Source organism: Streptopelia decaocto (genome assembly GCF_964273445.1).
Source record: "Streptopelia decaocto genome assembly, chromosome: 7".
Taxonomy (NCBI): domain Eukaryota; kingdom Metazoa; phylum Chordata; class Aves; order Columbiformes; family Columbidae; genus Streptopelia; species Streptopelia decaocto.
In genome coordinates, this window is record NC_138661.1 from 68,349,935 (window position 1) to 68,371,149 (window position 21,215).

The 21,215-nt window shown below is 65.2% G+C and overlaps 2 protein-coding genes across 2 annotated transcripts; both read left to right on the top strand.

Moving 5' to 3' along the window:
* Window positions 1-582: 582 nt before the first annotated feature.
* ANO9 (anoctamin 9) lies at window positions 583-14,232 on the top strand (the record flags this gene model as incomplete). The annotated part of the gene is made up of 24 exons (XM_082059260.1): window positions 583-588; window positions 3,638-3,703; window positions 3,914-4,030; window positions 4,262-4,398; window positions 4,767-4,816; window positions 5,953-6,011; window positions 6,162-6,244; window positions 7,032-7,166; window positions 7,254-7,350; window positions 7,667-7,727; window positions 8,759-8,841; window positions 9,395-9,499; window positions 9,828-9,992; window positions 10,073-10,109; window positions 10,258-10,369; window positions 10,675-10,732; window positions 10,905-11,002; window positions 11,145-11,311; window positions 11,457-11,609; window positions 11,743-11,890; window positions 12,334-12,453; window positions 12,616-12,709; window positions 12,832-12,944; window positions 13,845-14,232. 24 exons carry the CDS (start codon window positions 583-585, stop codon window positions 13,870-13,872), a joined length of 2,292 nt encoding a protein of 763 aa, XP_081915386.1. The 3' UTR covers window positions 13,873-14,232.
* A 2,108-nt stretch (window positions 14,233-16,340) lies between these two features.
* On the top strand, window positions 16,341-20,944 carry SIGIRR (single Ig and TIR domain containing; the record flags this gene model as incomplete). The annotated part of the gene is made up of 10 exons (XM_082058300.1): window positions 16,341-16,464; window positions 18,182-18,302; window positions 18,531-18,717; window positions 18,813-18,943; window positions 19,118-19,258; window positions 19,347-19,490; window positions 19,557-19,659; window positions 19,736-19,886; window positions 20,429-20,609; window positions 20,742-20,944. Exons 2-10 carry the CDS (start codon window positions 18,296-18,298, stop codon window positions 20,942-20,944), a joined length of 1,248 nt encoding a protein of 415 aa, XP_081914426.1. The 5' UTR covers window positions 16,341-16,464; window positions 18,182-18,295.
* Between the last annotated feature and the right edge of the window lie 271 nt (window positions 20,945-21,215).

Sequence of the window (21,215 nt, forward strand, 5' to 3'; positions counted from 1 at the left end):
AGGAGGGGGGGGTGACAGAGGAGGAGGAGGGGGGGGTGACAGAGGAGGAGGAGGGGGGGGTGACAGAGGAGGAGGAGGAGGGGGGTGACAGAGGAGGAGGAGGGGGGGTGACAGAGGAGGAGGAGGGGGGGGTGACAGAGGAGGAGGAGGGGGGGGTGACAGAGGAGGAGGAGGAGGGGGGGTGACAGAGGAGGAGGAGGGGGGGTGACAGAGGAGGAGGAGGGGGGGTGACAGAGGAGGAGGAGGGGGGTGACAGAGGAGGAGGAGGGGGGGGTGACAGAGGAGGAGGAGGGGGGGGTGACAGGGCGGCAGGTGGCAGGAGGGACCCGGCCGCGTTCCGCTGGGTGGCACCGGGCTCACCGTTCCTCGGGGCGAGGGTGAAGGGCAGATTCGCTGCCTCCTCCTCCTCTCCCGTGCCCGCCGCTCCCTCCCACACGGAAGTCGAGTCCCGCCGGGCTCACACGGGACGCGGGGCCAGGGGAGGGGAAGCGCGGCCAGGACACCCGGAGCATCGCGGCCCGTCCCGCCCGCCCCACGGACCCGCCGGGGGCTGTGCGGACACGGAACGGCTCCGCGGTCACCATGCAGGTAGGAAACAGAAACTGCTTGGCTGTTCCCCAGAAATTGCTTCTCAGCACCTGAGCCACCTGCTGCCTGGGGACACGGGACACGCGGAGCTCCGGGCTCTGCCGCTCCTGTGCTTTCACCCTCTAAAGTACTCAAAGTACCGCAGAGCTCCCCTTTCCCATGAGCAAGCTCATTCTTACCACGGCGGGGGGTGTCACACGTGTCCCCAGACGCTGGCACCAGAGTTCAGAGGTGCCGGAGCACCCATCGCAGGAGGAGGGTTCAGACTTTCTGTGCTATAAGCCCAGAAAGCACTGGGTATAGCAGCAGAGGTGACAGCCCCAGGTGTCTCAGGAGCCCCTGAAATAAAGCAAGGGGAGAGGGCAGCTCTGAGGTTTTGTTTATCTAGTTGGAAAGAAGAAATATTAGTTTCTTTTATTCGGGAAGCCAGGCAAAGGCTGGATGCCGGGACAGCCGGTGAACGTGCAGGCGCGGGCTCTGCCTGCTCAGTTAAAGATGGTCACATTTCTTGGGAAACTGAGGCGAGGTGGACGTGCTCAAAGGGAAACGTCTGCAAGAAACATCCCTGAGATCTGATCGCCTCAGTGTGGGTGACGGGAACCACCCAAACCCTCCCGACTGGGAGGAGAGAGGAAAACACGGATGCGGGATCCCACGCGGGTCCTGCGCCCAGGTCACCCACAGGCACTGCGCCCCCACCCCGCGGTGCTGCTGCCGGTTCTCCGCAGTGTCCAGAACCTGGCACGGGCAGCGACAAAGGGACAAGGACATACTGAGACAGCTGAAGGGAGACCAGGCACGGTTCAGGGCATGCGGACCTTTTCCAACCCTGAAATCGCTGCCGCTCGTTGTGCGGGTTGCTGCTCTGCACCTTTGCACCGCGCAGCTCCAAACGCAGGGCTGGGCAAACACAGGAAGGAGCAAAGCAGACACCACGTCCTCGATAGCAGGGATGAGAGTCCAGGGCTCGCAGGCAGCTCGGAGCCCCGCGCCCTTGTGCCGATCCGGCGCCTGGTGCTGCCAGAGCAGAGCCATAACCAACACGTGCCCGGTCCCGGGACAAGAGCACAGGCGTGGGAGCAGCAGCGGTGCGGACGCTGGCACCAGCCGTGCCCGGCCCCACGCGCGGGCTGGGCTCCCGCACGGCGCCCAGGCTTAACGCGGCTTGGCCTGGCGGCAAATTAAACCCGCCCAAACGCCGCTCTGCCGTCATCGCAGGTCTGCAAATCCCCCTCTGCGGCTGAATGCAGCTTCTATCTGTCACGGACCCGGAGGTGGGTACTGGGATTGTCTCTGCTAATCCGCAAATAATTCGCAGATTCCTCCCCATTTTTCAGTCCTGCAGAGCGGGTACCCAGCAGTAAATCCTGTTGCTATGGGAACAGAGAGACCAGCCAGCCCCCACTGCCACCGCATCCCTGGTGCCCAGAGTGCCATGTGAGGAGCATCCCCAACGGTTCTTTGGGTTTAACTGGAAAATTAAAAAGCAACACTTCCCTCATGGGATTAAACCCAGTGCTTGCTATTTTTGGGAGCACGGAGAGGCAGGGACAGGGTCTGGCTGTGTCGGGTCCGAGAGCCCAGCGATGTTACAACCGGGAGCGCTGGTGGAGGGAGGATGCTCGGCTGCAAGTGCGAGGGCTCGGCCCCGATGCTCCCCCCATGGCACAGGCAGGGCTGGCAGCACCCCCGGGACCTGGGGCAAGCACTCCCGCACCGCAGCCCCCAGCGCAGAGCGAGCCCCATGGCTGGGGATGTCCTGCCTGTGACCTACCTCAGCAATCCCACCTTGGGGCTCTCGTCAGCATCTTTCCTGGGAGGCAACTGCGCTGCTCAGGATGTGGTTGTGCTGCTCAGGCCACTTCGCCCCCATGCAGGGGACCACGTAGGGACAGCAGGGCTGGCGGCCACCTGGCTGTAATGCCAGCAAGTCCCTTCATCTCGTCCTGAGCTCCGCTGGGGTCAGCAGCAGCAGGACAGCCAGACAGAGGTGCTGACCCCAGTGGCACCTGGAAAGCCCCATCCCCAAGGGGTGGCCTCCCCTCCACACGGCAGGGACCACTGGTGGAGCTGCAGGCTGGTGCCCCCAGCCCACAGCCTGTGCTGGGTGGGCTGACAGAAACCAGCCGGGCAGGAACGGGACAATCCGACCTGCAGAGAGGTGGTGCCAGTGGGATCTGTGCTGACATTGGAGCATCAGCAACGGGGCAGAGCCCCAATGGGACCCCCGCTCCCTCCCTGCGCCCAGAGGGGGCTCTCGGCTGGGGACAGGGACAGCTGCCACCCCAGCCCACTGGGGACACCAACCCCAGCCAGACACCCACAGCCCCCATCGGCACTGGTGCTTCGGGGAAGCCAGGGGAGGCTTTAGGGGAAGCTGCAAGGAGAGAGGACCTGCCGGAGCGGTCCAGCCCTGTCCTCATCCCGGTCCCTCATTCCTCGGTGAAAGTTTGGGATCCAGATCTTACATCAGGGCACGGTTGCACCACCAGCACCACTCTGCTCCCACGATTACAGCTGGAGGAACCCGTCTGCCCGGCCGCTGTTCTGGGTCACAACGCCTTTGGTGGCAGCACTGGCTGCCAATGTCCCCATCCCCTGGCAGCTCCTTCCCGCTCCGGTGCTGCATCACCGTGCCCTGCGGAACAGCAGCATGACTGTTTGTGGGGCTGCACCGTGAGTCACACCAGAGAACTGCAAAGAGCTCCAAAAGTGCTAGTTTTGTGCTGGTTTTGAGGCAGCACCCATTCGCTGCCCCATCACAGAGCGTGTCTCTATTAAACCCGTGTGAGCACCGGGACCCAAAGCCCAGTGCTTGTGTCCCAGTGCAGGAGGTGTCAGCCCAGCTCCCACGCTGCTCCCCGCACATCCCTCCGGCTGCGGGGACACGAAAACTGGGCCACACAGACCTCGATCTTACCTTCCAAAGCAATTTTTTGGTGTTGTACAAGCTGCCGTGCCCATGCTACACGCGGCAGCGTTTGCAGAGGTTTGCTCTGTGCCCCAACACGGGAACCTGCTGAAGCGGTCGCTGTTTTCTCTTCCGCAGGACGAAATCCTCTTGACTCCATGGAGGGATTTTCCCGTGGAAGACGTGGAGCCCTTTGCGCCACCGGTAGGCTTTGCTCCCAGTGCACGGCTCCGAGAGGGGAGCGCGCCAGGGCCGAGGCAGCAGCTGCCTCAGTTTCCCCATCCCCACTCTGCTCTCCCCCAGTTCCCCACGACACCATCGTGATGAAGGTCCAGACCTCAGAGAGGCTGGTGCTGACAGGGAGAGCTCTTGGTTTGCCATCCCCGTCAATTTCCTGCTGTTTTCTGTGGGCAGGATGAAGAGAAGTGGGATTTTGTCCTGGTGAGCGACATCCACGAGATGGGCAGCGAGAAGGAGATCAAGAGGAAGAAGTTCCTGGACGAGCTGAGCAAGAAGGGCTTCACCATCAAGGTGGGGGCTGCAGGAGGGACGGACGGCAGGTACCTGTCTGTCCTGTAGTGCCCAGGAGCCACGGCTGGGCCGGGCTCTGCGCCCAGGGGCTGGGGAGACCCGAACCACTGAGTGATCCTACACCAGTGCTGGATAATGAGCCACTTGTTCGGCCAGGGGCCCCCAGGGCTGCCCCAGCTCTGCCCCATCCCCGCTGCATCCTTCTCACAGCCTTTCTCTTCCACCCACTAGAAAATTGAGGATGAGAAGCTGTTTTATGGCGTCCGTGCCCCCAAACACATCTTCCAGAAGTACCAGTGGCTCCTGGGGAACCCCGACAAGCGGCTGCAGAGCCTCGATGTCCACCACGCCGTACCGGTGACCACCAGGTGGGGCCGAGGGGCTGCTGGGTTCAGCACCGCGCACTCCCGCCCCGGCGCCAGCATCGCCTCCCTGCTCACGCACGGTCACGCCACCAGCATCGCCTCCCTGCTCACGCACGGTCACGCCACCAGCATCGCCTCCCTGCTCACGCACGGTCACGCCACCAGCATCGCCTCCCTGCTCACGCACGGTCACGCCAGGCTTCTCCTTTCCCACCGAAAGCCACCTGCCATGGTGGCTTCTCAGTGTCCACAGCAGCTCCCCGTTTCTTCCCCGGATTTCCGTGCACGCTGTGTCCCTTCCCTCCCGTTTCCCAGGGCCACACGGGTCCATGTCCCAGGGCAGCCGTTAACCACCCTTTCTCCTTGCTCAGGATACGGCTCGTGAACTTCATCCTGCAGAACACCGTGACACCCGACCTCGGTGAGGGAACCGGGCAGGCACCCCTGGGTCCCTTATCACCCCCAGGGGGAGACAGGACAGGCACCCCCAGCTCCCTCATCACCCCCAGGGGGAGACAGGACAGGCACCCCCAGCTCCCTCATCACCCCCGGGGGGGACAGGACAGGCACCCCTGGGTCCCTCATCACCCCCGGGGGGGCAGGACAGGCAGCCCCAGCTCCCTCATCACCCCCGGGGGGGCAGGACAGGCACCCCTGGGTCCCTCATCACCCCCGGGGGGGACAGGACAGGCACCCCCAGCTCCCTCATCACCCCCGGGGGGGACAGGCACCCCCAGCTCCCTCATCACCCCCGGGGGGGACAGGACAGGCACCCCCAGCTCCCTCATCACCCCCGGGGGGGACAGGACAGGCACCCCCAGCTCCCTCATCACCCCCGGGGGGGACAGGACAGGCACCCCCAGCTCCCTCATCACCCCCGGGGGGGTAGGACAGGCACCCCCAGCTCCCTCATCACCCCCGTGGGGACAGGGCAGGCACCCCTGGGTCCCTCATCACCCCCGGGGGGGCAGGACAGGCACCCCCAGCTCCCTCATCACCCCCGGGGGGGACAGGACAGGCACCCCTGGGTCCCTCATCACCCCCGGGGGGGACAGGCAGCCCCAGCTCCCTCATCACCCCCGGGGGGAACAGGCAGCCCCAGCTCCCTCATCACCCCTGGGGGGACAGGGCAGGCACCCCCAGCTCCCTCATCACCCCTGGGAAGATGCGGAAACGGGGAGCCGGGGTGCAGCTGACACAGATCAATTTGCTGCTGCACCCAGGGGCTGGGAGGTCTGGGCTGCAAGAACCAGCACCAAGCCCTCCTCTCCTTCTCCCCAAACCTGACCGCAGCCCCTGCTGTCCCATGTCCCCAGAAGGGCTCGTTACCCCCGGGCACCCCAAGGTGCCGTCTCTAAGGACCCAGAGCCAGCCACAACACAGCCCGCGGCACCCGGCAAAGTCATGAAACCGCAGGATTAGGGCTGATCCCTTCTGAATAGCGCAGCCTCTCCCGGGCACGTTTGCTTTGGCTTTGGGGAAGGTTTGGGCTGATCCTGCCTGGCGGGAGCGCGGGGCCAGGGCAAAGCTTCACTGGCCCTCCCTGCTCTGCTGCAGAGAAGCTGTGCGACCTGATGAAGAAGAAGGTCTTTGAGGCGACGTTTCCCCTGCACGAGGTGAGTCTGGGGAAGAGAAGCCATGAGCGGTGGGGTCACCCGTGGGGAACGGGGCTGCATCCGGACCGCTGGGGACAAAGGGACAAAGCTCCCGCTGGGGTTCGGGTCACCCCGGTATTCCTGCGTCTGACCAGCTGCTCTGCTCTCCAGAAAGAAGAGGTGAGGGAGTTCCTGAAGGAGAAGTGGGCTCGCTGGAGGGACATCTTCTGCCAGCAGCCCCTAGAGAAGATCAGGTAACGCCGGCAGGTTCTTTCCCACCTGGAACGCAGAGACCTCCGTGCCCTCCAGCAGGCTCCTGCCGGCTCTTTCAAACCGTTAGTTTGAGCCTGGCTCTTCTGGCAAGAATTGGCTTGTTCTAAAGCCTGCAGAGTTCTGAGCCCAAGGGGCGTCCCTGCACCACCCAGCTCCATCTGCTCATTGTGCAGCATGAAACAGCCCCCACATCTGCATGGCTTTTAATTAGCCCGTTTCATTCTCAACCATGCACCGCCTGTTCCAAAGGAAGGCGAGAGGGGAGCGAGCATCAGCGCACCCAGCCCGGGGCAGAGCCTGGGCATCAAAGGCAGCCAGGGGCTCCTACAGCCACAGGAAAGCTCGGGAGGAGCACAGCTTTTATTTTTCAAAAGGGAAGCAAGCTGCCGCTCCACGGGCGCAGGAAGGAGGGCAGAAGGAGCGCGCTGCTTCCCAGAGCTGACGGGGCTCTGCCGGGAGAGGCGATGAGAACGGATATGTGCTCTGCTGCCCTAAGCGTTCACCGCTGTCACAGCCCCGGCAGGGACACCAGGGACTCCCGGTGCCTCCCTGCTGCATTTCCAAGGTCAATGCATCACAACTTGGTGCTGTCACGGCAGGATTAAGGGGCTGAGTATGAAATGGAGTGACTGTCCCAACCCCAACAACCCGCAGCCAGCACAGCTCCTCCCGGAGCGCAGACCCCTCCGGGGTGGGACGGCGTCTTCTGGTGTCCCCTGCCAGCGTGGCCCCTTCACTGGGCACAGACCGCCCCTCCCTTGCCCCCAGGTGCTACTTTGGCGAGAAGGTGGCCCTGTACTTCGCGTGGCTGGGCTGGTACACCTACCTGCTGGGCATCGCGGCCGTGGCGGGACTGCTGGTGTTCGTGGCGGGGATCACCGTGTTCAGCTCCAGCCAGGTGAGGTAAGGCGGGGGGCGCCAGCACGGCCCTCCCACCAGCCCCAGCCGTGCAGGGCTCCCCTTGGCTTCCCTCTGCGCCTCTCCCCGCAGCAAGGAGATCTGCGAGGCCAACGACACCGTCATGTGCCCGCTCTGCGACCAGAAGTGCCCGTTCTGGCTCCTCTCCGACACCTGCACCTATGCCAAGGTAGGCGGCCCCTTCCAAGTGGGGATGGGAAGACACCCCGGTTCAGGCTGTCCCCACGTCACTGGGAGGGAAAGCCACCCCAGCAAAGTGGCCACAACACGCAGGAGCCCTCCAGCAACCCCTGCAATGAGCCAGGTCGTGGTCTCCGTCACACCATGGGAGGGTTCACCACCACCAAATCCCCGTGTCCATCCCTCCCTGCACATCATCCCCCTATGGCACCATCACCTGTCTCAGGGGGACTGGGGACAAGAGGACCCCTGGACACAGAGGTGTACCCCCCCGCACCATCACACTCCTCCTCCATCTTCTCCAGGTCACTCACATGATTGACAACGAAGGGACAGTTCTGTTTGCCATGTTCATGGCCATCTGGGGTAGGTGACAATGTCTGGGTGCCAAGCACACATGGCACGGAGGAGGGGACAGGCACTGGGGCACAGGGGGCGAGGAGCTGCAGGAAGATGGGACACAACACGGTGTCACCATGCAGGGGCTTTCCAATGGGACACAACACGGTGTCACCATGCAAGGGCTCTCTAGTCCTCATCTCCTCCACTCCCAGGGCCACCAGCTCCCCCTGCAGACAGGGCAAGGGGCACAATCACCCCAGCGTTTTCCTTCAGCTCCCCAAACACTCCTTACCTGTCCCCCTGGAGAGCTGTTTGTCCTTCCCCACCACAACCTCCTGGAAAGCCCCAGCAGCCCCTCCCTGGGCTTTTCTATCAGCTGTGGAGGGAGGGGCCACCCGGTGCCTCACCAACCTGCCCAGGTGATCTGGGCTCTGAGCTGATGGGACCCCAGCACCACGTTAGCTCCACATCTCACCTGGCTTTACCACAGCCCTTCCAGCTGCAAACATTGCTGCAGGTGTGGGCCGGGCATGTCACCGGTGACACCATGGGCTGAGCAGGTCACAGACGTGGTCCCGCGTGTCATTGTGTGCTGGGTGACATGGGGACACGCTGAGGAAGGTCAGTGCAGGTGGCTGTGGATGGATGTGCGCAGGTGCAGCCATGCTGGGGTGCACACAGGGTCCCTGTTCCACAGTGCATTTGTCATTAGTCCAGAGTAACGTGTCCGGCTGGTGCCCTGTAACCGTGCTCACCGCAGCAGAACAGCCCCGCTGCTGCTCTGGTTCGTGCCAAACGCCCTACAGACACCAGAGCTGGCCTGGATCCCAGGGACAGCCCAGCCCCGCGTCCCCATCCCCGGGGCTGAGCCCCCACGGCTGCACGTCCAGGTCCTCCCGGTCCCTGATGTGCAGAGGAGCTGCCTGCAGCCCATGGCCGGGCTGGTCTGCCCCAGCCTGGCTGGAACCGTGACAATCCACCCGCTCTGTGGGACAGGGGGTGGCTTTGTCCCCAGAGCCACCCCCAGTGTCACAGCGCTCCCTGCTCCCCCACAGCCACCGTGTTCCTGGAGCTGTGGAAGCGGCAGAGAGCCACAGTGGTCACCGACTGGGACCTGTACCGGTGGGACGAGGACGAGGTGAGGACGTCACCTTCCTGCTCGGTGCGTCCCTGTGCGGGACCGGAGCTGCCGAAAACGGCTCACAGGGACCCCGGCCCAGCTGGGTTCTGCAGACGTGAACAACTATAGGGAGACACACAAACAGACACACAAAGCAACGCTGCCGGTCCTGGGGACACTGAGCCCTCCAGAGTGCAGCAGATGCTGTCACCTCTGCACTGGTGTCACCTCCCTGCGCTGCTGTCACCTCCCTGCGCTGCTGTCACCTCTGCATTGCTGTCACCTCCCTGCACTGCTGTCACCTCCCTGCGCTGCTGTCACCTCTGCATTGCTGTCACCTCCCTGCGCTGCTGTCACCTCCCTGCGCTGCTGTCACCTCTGCATTGCTGTCACCTCCAGCTGCCCAAGGGCTTGGCCTTGGCCAGGATGATGGGCTGGGCTGGGTGTCCATCCCCGTGCTCCTCTGGTGCTGCTCATCCCACATGTCGGTGACCAGCCCCGGGACCTCCCGCCCCTGCACGGCTCAGCCGGCTCCTTCCTTCCCCGTGTTCTCATGGTGCTGTTTTCTCAGGAGGAGCTGGCTATGGAGCTGATCAACAACCTGCAGCACGAGCCCCGGCGGTACCGGCACTCCTACTTCCGCAGCACCGTGGTGCTCCTGCTGGCGCTGCTGATGGTATGTGCCGGGGTGACCGGGATCTGCTCCGGTACACGCGCGCTCTCCTCCTCCCGTCCCCGCGGACGGCTCTGCTCCGGCAGCAGGGGGGACGAGCCCTCGATGTCCTCGTTTCTCCTCACGGGCCAATGGAGAGAGTCTAGAGGAGTAGCTGAGGTGGAGACCTGTGCCTCGGGAGCCTCTCGTCCCTGACCGGAGAGCACGGGCTGCAGCTGCGGCCACGGCCAGAGCTCTGGCGAAGGGACGGGGCTGGAGGGGCTGCTGGCGCTCGGGTGGATGGGCACACGTCCCCCACGCACGGCTCTCACCGCGCGCCCCTCCGGCACAGATCGCCGTGCTGATCGGCATCGCCCACGCGCTCGTCATCTACCGCGTGGTGGCCGTGGCGCTGTTCACCCAGAGCAGCCTGGAGCTGCTCCGCGAGCAGGCCAACACCGCGGCCGTGGTCACCGGCGCCGTGCTGCACTACCTCACCATCGTCATCATGACCAAGGTGGGACGGCCACGGGGTGGCCAGCGGGTCTTCTCCTCGCTTTGCCACCACCCACCTGTTCTTGTCCCTGTGTCCTGCAGGTCAACAGGCGCATGGCTCTGTACCTGTGTGACCTGGGTAAGGGCAGCCGGGGGCTGAGCTGGAGGGCAGGGCGGGCTCCGGGGGGCAGGGACACCCTGCCGACCTGCAAGAGCTGCGGGGCGCCGGAGGGGGAGCAGGGCGCAGTCCCACCGCTCCGCCACCTGGGTCCCGCTCCCTTCTCCAGAGAAGCCACGGACCTTCTCCCAGCGGGAGAACAACTTCACCGTGAAGATCTTCACCTTCCAGTTCTTCACAAACTTCTCTTCGCTCATCTACATCGCCTTCTTCCTGGGACGGTGAGCGGTGCATGGGGGACCAGACGGGAGCCTGGGGCTGGGGGAACATCCCAAACTGTCCCCAGCCCCTCTGCCCTCCCCGCCAGGCACAGGGACCCCATGCGGGACCTCGGGAGAGCCGTGACTCCTGCCACGGGCACGGTGGGTGCGTGGGGAAGCCCCCTGCCTGGAGGATGGTGCTCTCCATGACACTCTCCATGACACTCCCCATGACACTCTCCATGACGCTCTCCATCCCACACCCGGGTGCTCACCCAGCGGGGTCAGCACCACTCAGACCTCACTGCTGGTGCTTCCGTATGCAGGATCAACGGCCACCCAGGGAACTACGTGCGCGTCGCTGGCAGGTGGAGGCTGGAGGAGGTGAGGGCCAGGCCGGGAGGCTCTCTGACCCTGCACCGCAGTCCCGCTCTCCCTCCCCTGCTGCCCAGCCAGCCTGGGGATCCCCCGCTCCCCACCGCGGCACCGGCCTCGGCCAAACAGCCCCCGGGCCGGGCTGCCCCGCTGGAGGGACACAACCCTCTGTCCTTCGCAGTGCCACCCCAGCGGCTGCATCACCGACCTCTTCATCCAGATGGCCATCATCATGCTGCTCAAGCAGAGCATCAGCAACGTCATGGAGTTCCTCGTCCCGTAAGCGGCACACAGGACGGCTCCCCGGCTCCTGCAGGGAGCGCTCCTGCTCACTGGGCCAAGGTTTCCCCCTTGTCGCCCCTCGGGTCCCCAGGGCTGCGGCGGGCAGCAGGTCAGCCCCGCAACCCGCTCTCCCTCGCAGCTGGATACGCCACAAGCTGCGCAAGAGGCGGCAGCGTCCCAAGAAGAGGAGGAGGATGCTGGGAGAGGAGGACGAGCCCGAGGACCCCTGCAAAAGGCAGTGGAGGAGGAACTACGACCTCAACGAGGTCAACATCTTCAGCTTGTTTGACGAGTTCTTGGAGATGGGTAGGTAGGGCGGGGGGAGGTGAGGAGCGATGCAAAGCCCCTCTGACACAAGCCACAAAGCAGGACCAACCCAGACAGCGGTGGGGACCCTCGGGGACGTCCCCTCTGCGATGGCTTCACACCAGCACCCGGCATTCCCCCGCAGTGATCCAGTACAGCTTCACCACCATCTTCGTGGCCGCCTTCCCGCTGGCCCCGCTGCTGGCCTTCTGCAACAACCTCTTCGAGATCCGCCTGGATGCCATCAAGATGATGCGGCTGTGCCGGCGCATGGTGCCCAGGAAGGCCAACGACATCGGTGAGACGGGGCGCGAGGAGAACCCGCTGCCATGCGAACGGCGCCGACACTGAGCCCTTCCCCGAGCTGGGGTCTCGCAGTCCCGGCAGAGCGGCACTGAGCTGTTGGGGCTCACCGACCCTTCCTCCTGCAGGGATCTGGCTGCAGGTCCTGGAGGCCATTGGCATCCTGGCTGTCATCGGGAACGGGCTGGTGATCGCCATCACCTCCGACTTCATCCCGCTGCAGGTCTACAAGTACACGTACAGCCCCTGCATGCTGGGCAACCGCACCGGCCTGGAGTGAGTGCTGCCCGGCCGCAGTCCGTGTCCCTGCCGTGTTCCTGCCATGTCCCTGCCATGTCCCCACTGTGTCCCCACCATGTCCCTGCCGTGTCCCTGCCATGTCCCCACTGTGTCCCCACCATGTCCCCGCCATGTCTCCGCCTGCCCTGGTGTCACCGGCACAGGAACACGAGGCAGCCTGAGGGGTCCCTCGCGGCGGGGTGGGGGAAAAAGGGAGCAGGTGAGGGTTTTCCAGTTGTCACCGTCTCCAGCAGCCCAACCAGCCTCCTGCTCGCACCATCCCCGTGGTGGGCAGACTGGTACCCAGGCTGGGCAGAGCCCTGCAGCCATCGGGGCCTTCGAGTCCTCGAGGAGACAGGAGAGCTGTGGCTCTTGGTTGGGACACGGCACAGTCCTGGCGTGGCCACGACCCAGGACCAGACATGATTTCCCCCCCGCAGCTGCTCCACCGGCTACATCAACCACAGCCTCTCCGTCTTCCGCGTCCAGGACTTCGAGCCCCACACGGAGGTGCCCAAAACACTACCAGGCTTTGTCAGCGGCGAGATCAGGGAGTGCAGGTACCAGCAGCATCCCCCTCCCCGAGCCCCAAGCCCTGGCACCAGCCTGAGCCCATGTGCTGCCCTGGGACCCGCCGGCACAGCCCCTGGCACCGGGGACCCCCCCGGCACAGCCCCTGGCACCGGGGACCCCGGGCTGGCACCGACGGGGCTGTGCCGCAGGTACCGGGACTACAGGAACGCCGATGACTACAGCTACACCGTCCAGTTCTGGCACATCTTCGCAGCCCGGCTCGCCTTCCTCATCCTCTTCGAGGTGAGCAGAGGTCGGGGCCGTGGCGGGACAGTGCAGGGGACACGGCTGTGTCCGTGTCACTCGCCCCGGGGGGGTTGACACCCCGGGCAGCTCCTCAGCACCGGCTGCTGTGCTGCCTGCAGCACGTGGCTCTATGCGTCAAACTGATCGCATCCTGGTACGTCCCCGACGTCCCCCAGTCCGTGAAGAACACGTTTCTGGACAGAAAACACAAGAACCTGCGTAAGGAGCTGAGGTGGGTGATGCCCAGCGGTGCCTGTCAGGGCAGCTTCTCCCCCAGCCTCTGCTACCCGGGACCTGCAGCCAAAAATGTTCTTTATAAGATGAGCTGCATTACCTGTACGTGAGGATCCATCCCCCTGTGCCTGTGCTCTCGCTCACCAGCCTGGTGCTGGGCTTGTTGGTGCTCAGGGGCACTGAAATGGGTCCCACGGGGGCAATTCAGCCCTAGAGCTCCCCAGAGGAAGGGCTGCTGGGCTTTGGCATTTCCTTTGGAAAAAAGGAAAGCTCCAAGTTGAAACAAGGAGCAATTTTGCCCAAATTTCCCATTTTAAAAAACCCCAAAATTTAAATATTTCAGCTAGAAACAGACCAAATGTAGCTGAGAGCCACAGGCTGGGCTGCCCTGGTGCTGCTGTCCTGCCTGGACTGAGCCTGGCTCTGGTGGGCTCAGCCTGGCTCTGCAGGGTTCAGCCCGGCTCTGGTGGGCTCAGCCCGGCTCTGGTGGGCTCAGCCTGGCTCTGGTGGGCTCAGCCTGGCTCTGCAGGGCTCAGCCTGGCTCTGGTGGGCTCAGCCTGGCTCTGCAGGGCTCAGCCTGGCTCTGGTGGGCTCAGGCTGGCCCTGGTCACCAGCACCTGTCCCAGCTGCCACCCAAAAGCCAAGCGGAAGCAGGGGTGAGGGGCTCAGGAACCACTGCCAGGGCTCAGCTCCCTGGCTCTGGCTGGGATTTCCCACAAAAATAGAGGTTTCCCACACACAGGGGTTTCCCACAATCAGCCTATAGTTCTTCCTCTGTTGATTTTTGGCACAACGTCGTGTTCCCACTTGGAATGTCCCTCCACTCCTCCCTGTTGCCCCCGATTCGGCCAGTCCCCCCCCCCACCATCTCTCCTCTCCCTCTCCCTCTCCTCTCCAGTATGATGGAGTACTCCACCGAGGTGTAGCCGCCGCTCTGCGAGGACAGTGACAACCACGGGGGAGCCACCGCGGCACCGCCACCGTGTCCCGGCTGTGACCAACCTGGGGCTTTCACTGGGGAGTGACGAGGTGACGGTGGCTCCGCGGGAGCAGGACATTTCTGACGGGGGCGTGAGGAGGAGGAGGCAGCGGCGACCGCGGCTGGTGCCATCCCAGCGCGGGGAAGCTTTGGCACAAACCGCGGTGCTGCACGACGACAGTGACACCGGTGGCGGGAGATGCCCTGGTGGCCTCACCACTTGTGGCCTTAATGTGCAATTTGGCACCCCAGAAAAAGCCAGTTCCGTCCTTACGGGGCCCCTCACCAGCTCTTTTTTTTACACTTTGGCCTGTTTTTCCTTTGCCTTTGGTGACCCCCCTGCTCTTGCGCCGCCAAAACGCAAGTCCTTCCTCCTTCACTGGCGCCAGCAGAGTTCTCTCGGCACAACTACCGCGTGGCTGCGGCTCCAACCTGCAGATTTCACGGCAAAAACGCCGTTGTTATCCCCACGGTGCCAGCTGCGGGCTCAGCCAAGCCCGTCCCTGCCCCGAGCACCCAGACCCGCGCCCGGCTCAGCAAACGGGAAATGGCCGTAACGGCGCAGGGACACGCTCTCCCCCGCGCTCCCGCGGGCGTGCCCGCCTCCCCCTGCCATCCACGCCGCACAAACAAATCCTGCCCGGCCCGCGCTCTGTCTGCACACGGACGACCAGCAGAACCGAAGCGCAGCCCGCACGGGGCTGGCTGGGAGCTGCCAGGGGACGCCTGGAACAAACCGGCACTTTGGGCACACAGAGCGGGAAAAGCGCCGGTTAAACGTGCCGGGGTACCAGGAGCACTGAGGCACACGGGAAATCCCGGGGGACGGGGCTGGGGAGGGTTATCTGTGCTAGGGGAACAGTCTTTGTTGTCGCTGCCGGGGGACGGTGACGTGACCGCACACGTGGCTGCTCCCTTGGGCGCACAAACAGCCCGTGATGTCCCCAAGGGTCCCCACGCGTCACACCCGGGTGGGGGTGCAGATGCGCAGGGGAGAAGCTCCTCTCTCTGCGTGTCCTGGTGTGGGTTAACGGCGGCAGCAGGGGCCGGGGGCCGCCGCTCCATTGCCACCTGCCCTGCCGTCCTTGTAGACCCCGGGGCAAACCCACCGGAGCACTGCAAAGCTTGGCAGCCTCTTTTCTTTACCAGAACCGGGAACTTTTAAGTGGTTTGTGAGTTTAACCTCGAGCTCCACCCCTCCATCCCCTCCCCTGTAAAACAGCAACAGCTGCCTCCCTGCAATAGAGGTAAATTTGGGGGATAAAGTGACCCAAATGTGGGAACTCTGAGGGTGACACAGCACGACCGCGCGTGTAAGAGCTGTGACAGCCGCGGGTATGAGCACCACGGGTCAGGAACAGGCGTTTCATCAGGGCTCGTCTGTCGCTTTCTGTAATTAAAGCCAACGCTGTGCCGGAGCCGCGGTGCAGCAGCGGTGAGCGCTGCTCTCCCGCAATCACAGCGGTTCTGGTTCAGCGGCCGCGTCGCTCTGGGCTGTTCGCAGGGTCAGAGCAGCCCCGGCTCAAAGCGAAGAGCCAAACCCACGGCGCTGGGACCAGGTGCCAGCCTGTCCCGCAGCGAAATTCGCAGTTCTGGGACGTGGAGGTGAACCCCTGGAACACAGTCACCTGGCAGCTCCAAGCAGCTTAAATTTAATTACCTTCCAGCCGCTAAATGCATCAAGAATTGACTATTGGGGAGCACACCCGACACAGGAACGTCGGCTCATTCCCTGCGCACTCACCTGGGGACGGCGGATGGGGTGACTGTCCCTGCCATGGCGCAGGGTCTGGGGTGGCACCGTAATCAGGAGGTTTGGGGGCATTGAGCTCAGCCCCAAACTTTGCTCCCAGGAGCCTGCGGTTCACGAGCAGCCAGCGCCAGCCCCACGAGCCACCCCCGGGACTGGTTTAACTCGCAATGAGGCTTTTGAAATCCCGGAGCAGGGCACAGGAGACCAGGGACACCCGCGGGCACAGCCCCAGCGACCGGCCCCCCCACCTCCCTCCATCAGCAACTCACCTTGGCAAAGCCCGAGAACACCGAGTTTGCTGGTGCTCAGCAAAGCAAAATGCAGGTTGTGCCCTGGGGTGCACCGAGCACACACCCCAGACCCCGGGAGCTGGTGTCACTGGGGCTGGTGTCACTGGGGCTGGGTGCGGGTTTCGCTGCTCCCCGGCACGCCCGTGGGCTGGTCCAGCCCTGGGAGCCCCGTGCAGCCGCCCTGTGCCCGGCTGCCTTCTTTTCCTCCGTTCTTTCCTTCCCTTGTCCCCTCCCCTAGAGCCGGCTGGTTCGCTCTCCCGCAGGTTCCGGCGCAGGAGGTGGAGCGGCGGGAGCGGGGCGGCCGAGCCCTCCCGCGGGTCGGGGCGCGGAGCGGGCGGGGCGGCGGCGGAGCGGGACGGGAATAAACACGGCGTTTCGAGAACAGGGAAAACCAAGCACCGGGCCGGCGGGTCGGGTCGGGTCGGGTCGGGTCGGCCGGAGCGGCGCGGGAGGAGGCGGCTGCTGGGGGGCCCGTGGCGCCGGGGGCGCTCCGCAGGTAACGCGGTTCTGCTCCGCTCCCCATTCCACTCCATGCCGCTTCGGGCTCGCAGGGTTCCGGCAGGGTTCCGGCAGGGTTTCGGCAGGGTTCCCGCAGGGTTCCAGCAGGGTTCCACAGGGTTCCGGCAGGGTTCCGGCCTCTCCCCACACGCATGCTGCTCCCCTCTGCTCCCCAGCCCCACTCAGCCCCCCAGAACCCCAACCTGCACCCCCCCTGCTCTCCCCACCATTCCCATCCCCGGGGATGCTGCAGCCAAACCGTCACCCACCACCGCCTGGTATCTGCACCATCCTCTGCTGCACTCGGAGCGACACAACCAGGGTGTCCCCAGCCCTGACATGTAGAAAGCGATACCCTCGGGTGCCCATCACCCTTTTGTGCCCCGGCGCCTGCCCATGGCCAGGCTGTTGGGGCTTCCTTATTTCCAGCTATCCAAATGAAAGTACCTATGAGCAACCCACCCGGCAGGACCAAATGTCCGAGAACTGAGGACAGCATGTCCCCATGGGCACAGGCCCCTCACCACCCCAGTGTCGCGTCTCCCACCCCTTCCCCTGTGAACGCTGTCTCATCCCCATCCCCTGCTCTCCCGTCCCTGCTGGGAGAAACCCAGTTAATACTTCAGGTATAAATCCTTTCCAGCTGCTCAAGCGGAACGTGCTGTCAGCGTCCCCGCGTACCTTGACCCACAGTGTCACCCCACGCCTGGCACCGGGCGGCCGTGCCGAAGGGAGCGGCGTGTCCCTGCAGCCCAGCAGCGCTGGGACGTCCCTCCCGGTCACAGCAGCACCAGCGCGGCTCCTGCAGGGCCCGGCCGGCCCCAGCAGCTCCGCACCCACCCAAAACCAGTTTGCAGCGCAGAGCGCCAAGAGGCAGCCGGAGAGGCTTTGAGCCTGGCCCAGCCGCTCTGCTGGATGTGGTCATGGTGGTGCACCGGGACCGTGACGTCCTTGTTGTTCCCACACCGAGGGCTCTGTCCGTGTGCTCCCGCTGCCCCTTTCCACGCTGTGGTTCACCGGTGGGGTGCGGTGTCCTCCCAGGACCCCTCTTCCCACGGGGTGTCACGGTGGCACGGCCGATGGCACAACGCCAGCGGGGGAACAGTGCCGCCGGTCCCTCACACCGTCCCCACGCTGAGTGTCCCAGCACGGAGCCCCACACCCCCACACCAGCCTGTGTCACTATAAATAATCCACCCCACTGCTTAATTAGCGATGTCCAGGGCCAGGTGAGGCTGGGGGCAGCCCCGCAGCCCCCACGGGTGCTGGCAGCTTGAGGGGTCCCACTGAGCCCCCATGGGTGCTCACTGCAGTGTCACCGGGAGCTGTCGCTCCAAAACCCCCACAGCTGAGCGGTGACCGCAGCTCGTGTCCCCTCGCTGGCCGCTGGCTTGAGCCGAAGCCGCGTTCTTAATGTCCTACAGATTCAGTTGGTCATTAATCGCCTTCTGCTCATAAATTCAAGGTGGGGACAGCCAGGCTGTGAGCCGGTGCTTTGTGGGGAGGGCAGGTGACACAGTGCCACCGAGCACGAGCAGGACACAGTGCCACCGAGCACGAGCAGGACACGCAGGACACGGTGTGGCTTTGCCCGGAGCAGCACCTGCTGTCCCCCAACCCGAGCGGCTGGGGGGTGCGATGGGGAGCGGTGGGGACCCCGGGGCGCCCGTGCCAGCCCAGCCGGGGCTCACAGCGCCGCCTGTGCCCTGTCCCAGGCCCAGCCCCGTGCAGAGGCGGGCGGACTTTGTCCCCGGAAGGCGCCGGGACGCGGGGCCCTCCCCGGTGCCCACGGTGATGCCGGCAGCTCCCCGCGCACGCCAGAGCCCGCCATGGCAGGTAAGCTGAAAACCAAACTTTCACCGTTCCCAGCTGGGAAGGACCCAAAGCTCCAGCTCGCCCCGCAGGGCGGGCGAGGGTCCGTCCCAGCCCCCAAAACCAGCTCAGCCTGTTGAGATCGGCCGCTCGCTGCCAAACCCCCCGCAGAGCTCGTTTTTCCGGGGAAGCCCGTCCAGCCCGGAGCTGGATCAGCTGCCCCAGCCGCCCCCCTTCCCGCTGTGCCCCCAGACCTCTGCAGCGTGTCCCCCACGTTCCTCGCCCCGGCCACCAACGAGACGCGGGAGCTGGCGCTGGGGACGCGGGTGACGCTGAACTGCACGGTGCGCTGGGCCGGCGCCGAGCCCTGCGAGCCCGTCCCCGCCTGGAGCAAGGACGGGCAGTGGCTGGGCAGCGGCAGCAGCCAGGACAGCACCTGGTGAGGAGCCTGGTGAATGTCTGTCTGTCCGTCTGTCTGTCCGTCGAGGCAGATCACGGCATGGCCCGACCCATGGCCACCCCATCTCCCCACAGGCTTGGCCAAAACGCCTCAGAGCGGCTCCTGGCCAGCGTGCTGCAGCTCAACCTCACGCAGGACAGCGACTTCGGGGTGTTTGCCTGCTGGGTCAGCAACGCCACGGCCACCTTCACCCTGCGGCGAGCGGGTAGGGACGCGCTGGGGACAGAGACGGGACACCCGCTGCCTGGGGCACGAGTAGCAGCTCCGTGGGGACCGTCACTGCCTCCGGGCAGCGCATCGCGGTGCAACCCTACCCCAAACCCCTGAAACCTGTGCCAGGGCCACGGGCCACACTCACCGTCCCGCCGCGGTCCCGCAGAGCTGGCCGGGCACGTGTCGGCGGTGCTGGCCGCGCTCCTGGTCCTGGCGCTCCTGGTGCTCCTGGCCGGGCTCTACGTGCGGTGCCGCCTGAGCGTGCGGCTCTGGTACCGCAACCGCTACGGCGAGCTGGAGCTCAACGGTGAGCAGCCGAGGGGGCTCAGAGGGGCGTCCCCCTCGGGAGCAGCCTCCTCCCGGTGTCACAGCCCTGTCCCCACGGCTGTCCCCAGACGGGAAGCTGTACGATGCCTACGTGTCCCACGCCGGCGCCCCGGATGACCGCAAGTTCGTCCACTTCATCATGAAGCCGCAGCTGGAGAACCGCTACGGCTACAAGCTGTTCCTGGACGAGCAAACCATCCTGCCCAATGCAGGTGGGGCTGGACCCAGGGGGTCGGACGGGGCGTGACACCAAATCCCTGACACCCCTTTGCTTGCAGAGCCCTCGGCAGACCTGATCATGAACGTGAGCCGGTGCCGGCGCCTGATCGTCGTCCTCTCGGTCGCGTACCTGGAGCAGGACTGGTGCAACAGCAGCTTCAGGTGGGCGCAGCTCCCGCCCGCACCGGGGAGAGGGGCCGCGGGGCCAGCGCCCGCCCACCGTGTCCCTCCCTCGCAGGGAAGGGCTCTGGAGGCTGCTGGAGCTCTCCAGGAAACCCATCTTCATCGTCTTCGAGAGCCAGTACCGGGAGATCGCCCACCCCGCCATCAGCCTGCTGCGGCAGCACCGCGGCGCCGTGACCCTGCTGGTGTGGCGAGCCGGCTCCATGGTGAGAGCTGAGCAAACCCTGTCCCGCTGGCACCCCCTTTCCATCCCCGGCACCCCCTTTCCATCTCAGCACCTCCATTTCCATCCCCAGTACCCCAGGTTGTGTCAGCCTCCCTGCAATGCGCTGGGGCTGCTCCTCATGCTCCTACAAAGCAGGCTGGGGCACTTGTCTTTAGGAGGCACTATTCTCAACAATCCAACCAAAGCAGCCCTGGCTTGGGGTGTTCGCTCCCCAAACCCGCATGCCTGGGAGCCCCAGCCGAGCGGCGAAGCCTTGGCCCGTGGCTGCTCCGGCCATTTTGGGGCCGGGCGGGGAGCCGGAGCTCGGGAGCGTCCCGGCAGGTCGAGCCGGTTCCTGTGCCGGTGCACGGGCACGTTGCCATGCCGGGAGCGCTGCCATGCCGGGAGCGCAGCCTGAGCCTTGGCCCAGAGCCCGGCGCTGGGGAGGGTCGGCTGAGACCCACAGAGCGCCCCCAGCCCCACAGAGCCCCCCCAGCCCCACTCGGCTGCCCAGGGTCCCCACGCAGCTCCTCGCCCCGGCAGACGCCCTCGTCAGACTTCTGGAAGGAGCTGTGCCTGGCCCTGCCGCGCAAGGTGTCCTTCCCGGGGACCGTGGGGGACCCGCAGACGCAGCTGCAGGAGGACAAGGACCCCATGCTGATCCTGCACAGCAGCTACCTGGACAGCGCTGGGGACCTGCACCCAGACGGAGACCTCGGCACAGGTCCTTGTCCCCTGCACCTTCTCCGGATGTGCGCGGGAGGTCACCTCTGGGCTCCGCGTCACCCTCCTGTGGCAGGCGGGACGGGTTCGGCCCCTTCCCCGCCACTCACACCCGCCTCCCTGCTCCCCGCAGGCCTCCGAGGGTGGGGGTTCAGGAGCCCCAAGCCCCCCCGCATCGGTGGCCCCGGCGCTGCAGTGGCCGCGGGCCCCGGCGCGGTGGAGGACACGCAGCCCAGCGACAGGCAGAGACCCGAGATCGACGTCTCGGACCTGGGATCACGCAACTACGGCGCCCGCACAGACTTCTACTGCCTGGTGACGGAGGATGACATCTGAGGGGGCCAGGAAGGGCAGCGTCCCCTCCCCGCGGGGCCGCAGGGACACGGGGCACGGCCAGAGGAGCCCGGGCTGTGCGCTGGGACCAAAGCCAAGCTCTCGGTGGAAGGACAGGAGCGGGCTCCTTCAGGCAGCTCGCTCTGCGCTGGAAAACCATCACCAGGGGCAGCCCGGCCCCTAGTGCCAGGGCACCCTTGGGTGCTGGCCCCCTCCCTCACCGTGGGCGGCAGGGACACGTGTCCCATCTGACGGACACACGCTGGGATGGGGG